An 11,998-nucleotide genomic window follows, 5' to 3' on the forward strand; every position below is an offset into this window, starting at 1 on the left:
TGACTAGCTGGAGAGGTCCATGCAGAAGAGAGGGGTCTCTTAGAATGAGTGGGACAATTCCAAGTGGAACGGCCTGGGATGGTTTGTAAACTGAGTTTCTCTGAAACTGAGAACAAAGAAGAATGAGCAGGTCTGTGGCAGGAGGTGGAGTCCAGGTTTAGATAGACAGGGTTTTCCTTCCCTTCCTTCCTTCTTTCTTTTTTCATTGCTTGTGTTAGATTTTTCTTAGCAGTAACAGGACCTCGGCTGCACAGGGAGGTCCCATCCTGGAATAAGGATCTCAAGGGAAGCAGGAGATGGCAAGTCACTTCCAGGCATGAGTCAGGGAGATGGCAATCAACAGGAAGTCCCCAAGGACCACCCACAGTTACATCAAAGGGACGAGGTTTCCAGGGTCCCTCTGGGTGGCTCCAATTATGCTCATGTGATCCCAGATTCAGGGACTGTAAATCAGGGTTCACAGTCCAGAACTGGGACCAAAAATGGCTGATGCTCACTCAGTCCTTCACCAAAAAGATTTTATCCTTCATTCCATAAACCTGTATTGAGAGTTGCTCAGGGCCAGACGCTGTACCAGGAACTTGAGGGGACAAAGAAAAGGCACTCGATGTGCATCTTTTTGGAAACTTCCCAGGTGGCTCAAGTGGTAAAGAATCCTCCCGCCAATGCAGGAGACCCAAAAGATGTGGGTTCGATCCCTGGGTCAGGGAGATCCCCTGGAGTAGGAAACGGTAACCCACTCCAGTATTCTTGCCTGGAGAATCCCAGGGACAGAGGAGCCTAGTGGGCTACAGTCCACGGGGTGGCAAAGAGTTGAACATGACTGAGCAAATGAGCACACACATGCTAATCCTGGAGAGGGAGAGCCCTGGGCTCACCTGTGACTCCAAGGGAAGCTGATCTTGCTCAGAGAGGAAACCACGCACTCACGCCTGTGTATCTTTCTGATGGATTATGGGAAATGAGAGGGAAGAATATAGCATCAGTTAAGCCAGATCCAAGGAAGACCAGAGAAGGAATATGCATCCAGGCCAGTACGGGAGAGGGGCACGTGGCAGCCTAGGTAAGACGCGCTAACTCACAGAGCAGTCACCAGGGGCTGGCCGAGGGACCACGCAGCCAGACAGAGACCTCAAAAGAGTCACTGTTAGGTCAGCATCTCTGCCGTGTGCCCAGGTGACACTCCTCAAGCTCCCAGGTTCTCACAGTGGCTCATCACGCCTCGTTGTTGTTCAGTCGCCCAGTTGTGTCCGACTCCTTGCAACCCTATGGACCGCAGCACGCCAGGCCTTTCTGTCCCTCATCATCTCCGGAAGTTTGTCCAAGTTCATGTCCATTGCACTGGCGATGCCATCTCATCCTCTGACGCCCTCCTCTCCTCCTCTTCTCCTTCATCATGTCTGGCTTGATCTAAATCTTTGGAGCAGGAGCCAAGTCTGAGGTTCTGTGCCTACCATCTGGGTCTTTGGTTTATTCAAATGTGCTTTCTTTTGAGCTTAGAGACATACTTTCTTCTCTCATTCTCTCCTTTGAGAACTTCTCTCTAATATATTTCATATTTAACAGACATCCTGAGCTGGGGCTGGTATAAAGCCTTCTGCAAGACACTGGGGCAACTCACCAAAAGATGAGTGAGGAACGAGCACCTGTCTGCTACTGAGGGAGGGAGACACAAGACACACGTCAACAGGAGCTGAGGGCACCATGCTAAGTGTAGCCTAATGATAGGTGTCACCCGCCCCGCTCCGTGTTACAGCAGCGCTTGGAGTGTGCAGCTTGTAGACGCATGATTCATAAATCAAACACTTCCCAGCTCTAGGGCAGCGTCAGAGGCACTTTCACGGGGGAGGCTGTGTTTGAGAGAGACCTCAAAGCGTGGGTGGATATCTAAATGGCAGGTTCTTACTTAGCCTCCACAAGACAGTCTCCTACTCCCTGGAAAGAGGCTTTTTATAATCTTTTGTATTCTGAAATATATAAATAGAGAGAACTGCATGAAGCGAAAAAGTACAGCTTAATGAATTATCATAAACCACCATCCAGGCCAGGACACAGATGCATGGCAGAACCACAGAAGTGCCCCTGCTCTGAACACCCTCCCCCTCACTCATCTCTCCTGCACTCAGAGGTGACCTTTATCTGGGCTCTTAGAATAATCAGTCCCTTTTGTCTTTACAGTTTTATCATCTATGCAAGCACCCCTAAGTTCCAGTTTTGCTTTGCCTGTTTTTTGAACTTAATATAAATGGAAATCTTCACAGTTGTCCTTTGAGTGTCCGTCTCTCCCCCCGCCCCCAACATTATGTTTGTAAGAGTCATGTTGTGACTTAACCCTGGTGGTCCAGTGGTTAACACTTCGTCTTCCAATGCAGGAGATGCAGATTCGATCCCTGGTTGGGCAGCTAAGATCCCATATGTCTCATAGCCAAAAAACAAAACATAAAGCAGAAGCAATATTGTGACAAATTCAATGAAGACTTCAAAATAAATGGTCCCTATCAGAAAAAAAAAAGAGTGCCCCATGCTGTTGAGGGTAGCTATAGTTTGTTTATTTTCACTGCTGTACAGTAGTCCCATGAGAGACAAGATCACGATTTACTTATCCATCTACTGCTGATGAGCTCCTGAGTTGTTTCTAGTTTGGGGTTATTACACAACATGATTATGAATAATACTCTTCTATGAATACCTTTTGGTGTGTGGGCATACATTTCTGTTGGGCATATTGCTTGGTGTGGACTTGGTGGGTTACTGAGTGTGCTAATCTTTAATGCTGTTGTTGTTCAGTCACTAAGTGGTGTCCACCTCTTTTGCAGGCTCCCCTGTCCTTCACTATCTCCCGGAGTTTGCTCAGACTCATGTCCATGACTCAGTGATGCTGTCCAGCCATCTCATCCTCCGCCACCCTCTTTTTTCACCTTCAATCCTTCCCAGCATCAGGGTCTTTTCCAATGAGTTGGCTCTTCACATCAGGTGGCCATTGGAGCTTCAGTTTCAGCATCAGTCCTTCCAATGAATATTCAGGTTAGGATGGACTGGTTGGATCTCCTTGCAGTGCAAGGGACTCTCAAGAGTCTTCTCCAACACCACAGTTCAAAAGAATCAGTACGTCGATGCTCAGCCTTCTTTATGGTGCTATGCTCACATCCATACATGACTACTGGAAAAACCATAGCTTTGACCAGAGAGACAACCAGGCTGCTTTGAAGTACAGCTGCCCCAGTGTCCGGCCCATCAGCAGTCCAGGAGCGCGTTCATTGCTTCACATGCTTGCTGACACTTGGCACTGTGAATTTTTTCCCCATTTTCATTTCTTTCATCCTGATGGGCATATAGCAATATCTCAATGTAATTTCAATTTTTACCTCCCTGCTTACTAACAAAGTTGTCCACCTTTTTATATGTTTATTGGCTATTTGCTTATCCTCTTTTGTGAAGTTCCTCCTGCTTGTTTCTCTATTGGGTTGTCCTTTCTGGTTTTCCTTTTTTTAAACATATTCTGGATACAGGCTTTTCTGACAGTGCTGTGCTGTGCTGTGCTCAGTCCTATCCGACCCTCTGTGACTCTATGGACTGTAGCCCGCCAGGCTCCTTTATCCGTGGAATCCTCCAGGCAAGAACACTGGAGTGTGTTGCCATTTCCTACTCTATCTGACAGTTATGTTGTGCTATGCTTAGTCACTCAATCATGTCCAACTCTTTGCGACCCTATGGACTGTAGCCCACCAGGCTCCTCTGTCTTTGGGATGTGATGTATTGCAAAATATCTTCTGGGAGGAATTTCAAATGTCCAAATAAATCAATTGAAACAAAATCTAGGGAGTTAAAAAAAAAAACAAAAAAACACCTCTGTACTTTTTTGAAGTTACCAGCCCTGGCCAGGCTTCAGCTTTAGGAGTTTGGAAAAGAAAGTGTACAATCTGAGATCAGACCCACCCGGTTCCAGCCTCAGCTCCTCAGCCACTTCCTGGGTGCTCCTGGGCAAGCCACAGATGCTCTTTGGGCTTCAGTGTCCATGCCTGAGAACTGACCAAAATTACCTACTGCCTGGTTGCTCCGTGGCTGAAAAGAGGTTACTTGTAAACGTACTTTGAAAACTTCACACAGTGGTAGTTAAAAGAAGTGACTGGCCACACTGGCTTCCTGAATAGCCCAGCTTCCTGGGCTCTCTGAGCACTAATAGCAGAGGTGGCAGTAAAGCGCGGCCTTTCAGATCCAAGAAGATGCGTGCTCTCTCCCCCACAGGCTGTGCCAGACGACACCTTGGGTCCCCAGCCCTCTCCCCCCAGCGTCCAACTTCACTGCCCACAGCTGGGAACAGGGCTCCTCCCTGCCTGCCCAGACAGGAAAACAGGAAGCAGTCACCATCCTGCCAAGAGGTGGGGCTGACAAGTTCCCTTTCCCAGGTGGGCACCTCTCCAGGCCACCAACCCTTCTGGATGCGGGAGAAGCCCTGGCCGCTGGCCCATGGTCCTGCCGCGCCAGGCTACGCCCCGCACCCCACCCAGGCCCCCTGCACACTTGGTCCTGAGGTAGTGGAATTAGTGGGCCCACAGATGGGGAGCATAAAACGAGCCTCATCAGTGCCTTGCGAGCAAGCAACTCTTTCAGAGCCCAAGTGGGGCTGGGAATCTTCTCTCCTGGACCACACGGACACACCCCATCCCTTCCTAAGGAGCAGCACCATCCTTTCATGAGCCCCACATCACTGGTACCCGAGCCCCATCCCACAAACAGGGGGCATTTGGGAACCCCTTTCAAGGCAGCAGTTGACAGCTCAGAAGAAACAAGTGTCCTGATCTTAATGTGAAAGGTTGCTTACAGGAGTTCTAAAAGCTGAAATATATATTTTTTTAAAGCTGAAATATTTGAGACCTGGAAGGACCCTCAGAAATCTTTTCCAGCCTCCTCATTTTGCAATGAGATGCAGGGGCAGAGCCAGACTTCCTGTTCCTGTACTCATCCTAACATCCCCAGACTTCCTATTCTTATACTCATCCTAACATCCCCAGACTTCCTGTTCCCACAATCATCCTAAATTCTTTTATGCTCTGCCCCAAACTCCAGCGCCTGCACAGAGGCCACTGCCCTTGGCCACGTCCAGGGGCCCAGGACACCAGGCCGGATTCTCTCCCTTCCTGGTAACCTCTTCTAGCTCAGAAAGATCTGACCTGAAGCAGAATGAAGTCCCGGGAAGTCCAAGACCACGGTTTGGGAATGTTTATCAAGTGTCTGAACTTGATGGAAATTCAAATCATTACCCGTGAGCCTTAATTCTGTTTCCAGCCCCATCAGGCTCTTTCCTGAGTGAACTCTCCAACCAAGCTCTCAGGAGCTGAGTGATGTACTTCCATGGTACCCTGGGTGCCCAGGCCTGGCACACAGGGCAGGCATCTAGTGAGATACAATTATCAGGGAAACTGAAGGAGACAGAGAGGGAACCTCCGAAATGTGCAAAGAAAAGCGTTCTGCAAGCAGAGGCCTGCCTACGGCCCCAGGCTGCTGTAGATCCTCTGACTGCTGTACATTCACATGTTTGGCAAACAGGCCCCAGTGCCTGCCTCATGCAAGGGCCCGCTAAGACTCAGACCCTGCCCTCAAGAGCTTCCAGTCTTAGGACTTCCCTGCTGGTCCAGTAGCTAAGATTCCACACTCCCAATGCAGGGGGCCCGGGTTCGATCTCTGGTCGGGGAACTAAGATCCCCTATGTCAAAACTAAGACTCGGTGCAGCCAAATAAATAAATACTGGGAAAAAAAAAAAAGAACTTCCAGTGTGGAAGGGAAGCCAAGATGTGAGCATAGATGAACAGGAGAGACACACAGTAGGGAATGGCCCCTGCACACCTGAACCAGATGACAGGAGCTGCCTGGTGGAGGATGCTCTGTAAATTAAGGCCTGCAGAGGACAGGGGTTAGGGACCCCGAAGGCACCACACCCTGCAGGGTCTCTGGGCAGCCAGCACAGGTTTTTGGAAAGAGCGAGTTATACGGGCAGTGCTGGGCATTAGGGACAATCCACCAGTCATCAGGCTCTTTGAGGGGGCAGGAAGGATGGGATTACAAAGATGCAGGCAAGAGGAAATAGGGTAGGGACAGCGATAAGCCAAGGAGGGAAGGATAGGAGAAACATCATAGAATACAGTGTGGCAGAGTGGGCAAGAGGCAGGGAGGGCTCCGGGCAAGAGAGGGCAAGAGCAGGCAAGAGGCAGGGAGGGCTCCCGGCGGATCCTGGGAGATGATGGGAGTCATGGCAGCAGGGCTCAGGTGTTCACAGGCTGGGGAGGCCCAAGTGGAGTTTGGGGCATGAGTGGTTTATCAGGGAGCAGATGTCCAATGGGAAGTGGTCACGGAAGCCAGGAAGTCGGTGTCATGGGGGTGAGAACAGAAACCATCAGATGGAAATGAGGGCAGAGGAAGTGGACAGGAGGTAAAAGAGAAGTGGGGTGAGGACAGAGACTTGGGGATCCCAAGTTTCCCCAAGGGGAGGAAGACGGACGAGAGCCAGAGGGGCCCAGGCAGTGCCACAGGGCTGGCAGTCGGAAAAACCAGGCTCGCGGGCCGATCTTCCTGGCTTTGAGTCCCAGCTCTGTGATTTACTCACTTCAGAGCCTTGAGCTGGTTATTAAGCCTCTCAACCTCAACTGCCTCATCTATAAAACAGGGTGGGGTCCTGGTGGCTCAGACAGTAAAGAATCTGGCTGCAATGCAGGAGACCTGGTTCGACCCCCCGGGTTGGGAAGATTCCCCTGGAGAAGGGAATGGCAACCACTCCAGTATTCTTACCTGGAGAATTTCATGGACAGAGGAGCCTGGCAGGCTATAGTCCATGGGGCCGCAAAAGAGTCGGATGTGACTGAGTGACTAACACTTCATAATCTGTAAGTTTTTTGTAACGATTAAAAGGGGAGGTCTGTGCAAGGCCTCTATATTTGCACAGAGTAAGTGTGATCGATGCTGGCTTTTCTCATTAGTATCATTGGGAGGAAACCAGAAGAGAACAAAACCACAGAGCCAAAGAAAGCTCTCAGCATCCTTTCTAGTTTTCAGTACTGACTAAGGGAGCAAGCAGGGGACAGTATACAGAATCTTTTATGTTAGAAGCGATTTCGGTGTAGCCAGGTCTAAGAACCACTGATCCCTCCAGCCCAACCCCAAAATTTTTCAGCTGGTGAACTGAAGGCTGAGCATCTGCTGAAGATCATGTTCAAGATGGCAGATGATGTAAACGTGGAGAAGAGGCCTTGCCATCTGCTTCTGAAGCCCTGGCTGGTCTATTCGCTTGCTGTGTGACCTTGGAAAAGTCATTTGGCCTCTCTGAGCCTGAGCTATCAAATAAGATAATGGCTATAAATCACCTAGCAAGTCCCTAGGACCCAGCAAGCCCTTTACAAATATTTGTTTCTGTCTCCTGGCTCTTCTCATTATATGATTGGTTAGCATCTTTTACTCTGTCGTGGGCTCCATCCAAGAGAGTGTGACTAAGGGTTTGTCCCTTCCTCTGTGTTTCCAGAGCCCTGTGCTCTCTTCTGATCCCAGCACTCAGCTGCCACAGAGTGCAGCACCTCAAACTTCCGTGTCTGGTTGAAATATAGGCTCTGATGCAGCAGGTCCTGCCCTGCTACTGGCTCCAGTGCTGCCGGCGCCGTGGGTCCTCTGTCCCCCTTGGAGGAGGCCCGCTGTGGCCGGTCCACCTCCCCGCTGACTCATGAGCTCCTCTGGGGCCAGTCTCTTTATCTTACTCATCTCTGCATCCCCTTCACAGTATGTACTCACTAAGAGGATGTTGAAAAAACAAGCAAACCATGGAGAAAACCATTTGCCAGCTAAGTAAATACAGACAGGACATTTTGTCTGTGAGTGGCAACCCTCCTGATTCATTCCAGAATCGCCCTCTTGGCTGATATAAGGACAGTGTGGTGGACAGGGCCTGAGACCTAGAACCAGGGCCTAGAACCCCGAGTCTCGGGTTTGAATTCTGACCCTTTCATTCACCAACTGGCAGTCCTGGGCAAGTTACCAAGCTCTCATCCATACAATGAGGGTGATAACACCCAACCACAGTGCAGTCCCAACAGTGCTAAAGCTTTATAAACTGTAAAGTGCTCCAGGCTACGTATCATTATTACTGTAGCTTTTTTGAGGGCAAGAACTGCTTTTTATGTCCCCAGAGCCTGAAGGGTGCTGGTGATGGGCTGAGTGGGGGGCACACCGGGGGTCTAGCTGGAGCCGGGGGCTGGCAGGGACAGTGATCACATGAAATAGAAGGATGATCCCAGGAGAGTTGAGGAGGGAAGGCTTCCTGGAAGAGGCTGACAACCGGTGGGAAAACAAGTCTGGTCTGAGGGCACAGACAGCTGGAGCACAAACCCGACCAGAAGGAAAGCAGGGAACTCAGAGTCCTTGGAGGGGCCTGGGGCAGGGCCACCGGCTGACAGTGCAGAGACAAAGCAGGACCAGGAGGGAACTGGGGGCCATTAAGAAAGAACATCAAGTAATTACAGATGTGCCCTGTGGCCCAGAGCTTAGTTCCCCATCCAGGCCAGGCATACCAGCCGGGGCCAACCCTTCACTTTGGACCCAAGACTACCGTCACTTCACCACTAACACCAGCCCCGGGCACATGAGGACAGAAGTTAGAGCGAGACACCGTCCCGCCCTCAGGAAGCTCACGGGGTGCTGGGGTCACAGGGAAACGGGGACAGGACAGGGAGCAGGTGCAAGGCGCAAGGCGTTTGGAGGTGGGAGGAGCCGATTCTGCTCTGTCCACCTTAACTGATGAATCTCATTCACACCCGCCTCCAGACCATACCTTCTCTCCTGGAATGCCCCATCCCTCCTCCCTACCCAGCAAGTGCCCGCTCAGGCTGAAGGATGGGGTTCAGACCTCGGAGGGCTCCCACCCGCTTCGCACCCTGGCAGCCTGGACTTGAAGCAATCACTCCTGGTAATCACTGCATTAACCAGGAACACTTGTGTCCCTCTACTGACCAGTTCATCACAGCCTGCCCCAGTACTTGGCCTTTTTCTGGTCCCCTCCCCCCTCAGATTATAGCAATTATCACCACCACACTGCTCCCCAGTTTACAAAATGCCTCCATGTATATCATTTAATCGAGTCTCCCACAATCAACCTGTGAGGTAAGTAGTATCCCAATTTTGCAATAAGGAACCCAAGGCTAAGAAAAGTTGGAAAACTTGCCTGGGGCCACACAGCCCCTCCATGTGCCCGGCTATCAGACTTCAGCCTCTTCCAGTTCCCATTCCAGTGCTCTGCCCAGTACTCAGAGGCCACACAGAGATGCGGTTAAAGGTTGGGATCACGACATGCTGTGTGACCTTGGGCAAGTTACTTAACTTCTCTGTGCCTCAATTTTCTCCAAGTAAAATGTGGTTGATACTCACCTCATAGGTCCTTGTCAATATCACCACACAGCACTTTACTGAGATTAAAGAAGGTGATATAATAAAGTACTCAGAACAGTGCCAAACACATAATCAGTTACAATCATCAGTCTGCCTTCACTGATTCTCATGCTCTCTTAACTCATTAAATTTTTTTTCTAACTCATGTTTATACGGCTCAGACAGTAAAGAATCTGCCTGCAATGAGGGAGACCCGGGTTCAATCCCTGGGTTGGGAAGATCTCCTGGAGAAGGGAATGGCTACCCATTCCAGTATTCTTGCCTGGAGAATTCTGTGGACAGAGGAGCCTGGCAGGCTGTAGTCCATGGGGTCGCAAAGATTCAGACACAGCTGAGTGACTAGCACACCCATACATTGGATAAGTAGCCATTAAACAATACACATTTTTGCAGATTGACTAAGGTGAGGTTTTAGGATTATTCTCTTTCCTTTTCTTCACTCTCTTATTCCCCTAATAGTTTCAACAACAGAGAAACTCTTTTCTTGATTCATTCTACCTCCCTTACAGACACACACACACACATACACACACACAAGCCACTAGCTCAAATCTGGCCAATTATCAGTGTCCCACAGAATGTAAGATACCGCCTAACACTGACCTAGACTCTCCTTGTTGGGACGTCCCTGGATAGCTAGAGAAACTTTCACAAACCTAATTTCCATCACTATAATGGGTCAAACTCTTATGTGTATTTCTCTATTGCTCCAGTTTTTACTGGAGACTCTAGAAGGAATGAATTACCATTTATTTTCCTTGTCCATTACAAGAAAGATTTACACTGTTTCCTGGAGCAAGAAGCCTTATGTGCCCAGACAGCTAGACGAGGGCATAATGCCCATAGCAGACAAGTATCTTCCTTCCTTTCTGGGGTCCAATCCACAGAGTCAGAAAATAAAGCTTAAACCCAGCCAGACCCTGGGAGAGAGAAGTAAAGAGCCTTCTCTCCCATCACATGTGGGGTAGGATGATGACCTAGGGAGGGGACACTGCCTACTTTACACCACCCAGACAAACCTGCAAAGGGCCAGAGGTGCCTGGAAAAAGAAGAGAAGGAAGTCCCCTGGGTTTTCATGAAAACCTTCCTTCTTTGCAAGATTCCCTACATAGAACACTCAATCAGGACCTCACAATCTTTATCTAAAACCCCACTGCCCTTCCCTCACATGGTACTAAGTTTGGGGAGGGGGGGATGGGGAGCAGAATAGAACAGCAGAACCAGCTTCTGGCAGCGGAAGCCCCCTGGATCTTCAAAGGTTCCACTCCAAGAGCAAGAGTGAGCACGAGTCAGGAACAAACCTGCCCATACAACTTTGGCAGTAGGATTAAAAGAAGTGCTATGCCCTGTGAAATGGATTTTGCATACAAACGAGCCGATGAACACCATAAACATGTCAGCTTTATTCAGTCCAATCAATACACCAGGCATTAAAACTCGGAGGTAAAAATGGATTGTGGCTTTTTGTTGATGACAGTGAGGAATTTTGGCCCCTAGCCCTGCTCAGGCTGGACAAATAGGGCAGGCTGCCTATTAGCTGTCAGGCACATTTGGGGGGATGAAATCAAAACCCCGATTCAGGGTTCTGGGCACCCCGGGACAACTCAACTTGACCAGAATCGGGGCCACTGGTCCAAGAGCCTCAATTTCTGTCCTTGGGCCGGCCCCCTCCTCCAGCCCCCGGTCATCTTCCAAACTCGGCCACACACCGCATTTCCTAAATTCCTTCCTCCCGGCTCAGACCCCTTCAGTCCGGTCCTCCGAGGCCGACAGCTGGGGGGTGGTGTGAGCTAAGCTAGAGGCACAAGGAAGGGGATGCTAGGGATGGGGGGAATGTCAACGTAGTCCTGAAGTGATCGAGCGGAGAGGACAGGGCGCCCCAGCCTTCACATTCCCGACTCAGCGCCCCACTCTCCGCTGCCACAAATGCGACCCCCCTGTGGCCCCCACCCCAGGGACCTTTCCCAGCCTAGGGGCACCCCTTCCATTCGGCCCCCTTTTCCCGTTCCTTCCCCTCTCACCGCCCCCGTGACCCCTGCCATGCCCTGCTGGGACCGGCTCCAGTCGGTCGCGCCGCGCGGATCGTGCCAGCTGCTCGGAGCCGCCCTGCCCTCTCCCCCAGGCCAGCCGGGATGCCCCCGGGGTCCCCGACCTTCCCGGATCGCCCTGACCACCACACAGATGCCCCCGTGCTCCGTCCTTCCCTGGGCCTGCAAGATCCCCACTCCCTTCGAGTCCCCTCCAAGACACTGCGGGATGCCCCAGCCGTGCACGACCCGGGGTGTCCCCCCACCCCGCCCCGGTCCTCACCTGAGTCCGCTCAAAGCTCTCCCGCTCCGCCGCCTCCATCCCCGCGCCTACCCCACGCCGGCTCAGCACCTTCGGCAGGGGGTTGGGGACCTGCTTCATGGAGCTGGCCATCCGGTCCATGTCGCCGCGCGGAGCCGAGTCAGGGGCCCTGGGCCGCCCCGGGATCCCCACGGCGCCGCCCGCCCCTCCCTATCCACCGGGATCCGGCGCTAACGGGAAGGCGCCCGCCTCCCATTGGCTGAGAGCGCTGCTACTCTGCCAAGG

At 51.3% G+C, this 11,998-nt stretch overlaps 1 protein-coding gene across 1 annotated transcript in view; it reads right to left on the bottom strand.

Annotated features, from left to right (window-relative positions):
* Nucleotides 1-11,913, bottom strand: part of HIP1 (huntingtin interacting protein 1) — a 133,837-nt gene extending 121,924 nt beyond the window's left edge. The window contains exon 1 of the mRNA XM_010854310.1: nt 11,735-11,913. Within this exon, the coding sequence (XP_010852612.1) occupies nt 11,735-11,854 (120 nt within the window). The 5' untranslated portion in view covers nt 11,855-11,913. The remainder of the gene's footprint in view (nt 1-11,734) is intronic.
* Between the last annotated feature and the right edge of the window lie 85 nt (nt 11,914-11,998).

Source organism: Bison bison, unplaced genomic scaffold (genome assembly GCF_000754665.1).
Source record: "Bison bison bison isolate TAMUID 2011002044 unplaced genomic scaffold, Bison_UMD1.0 scf7180017864340, whole genome shotgun sequence".
In the NCBI taxonomy this organism is placed as follows: domain Eukaryota; kingdom Metazoa; phylum Chordata; class Mammalia; order Artiodactyla; family Bovidae; genus Bison; species Bison bison.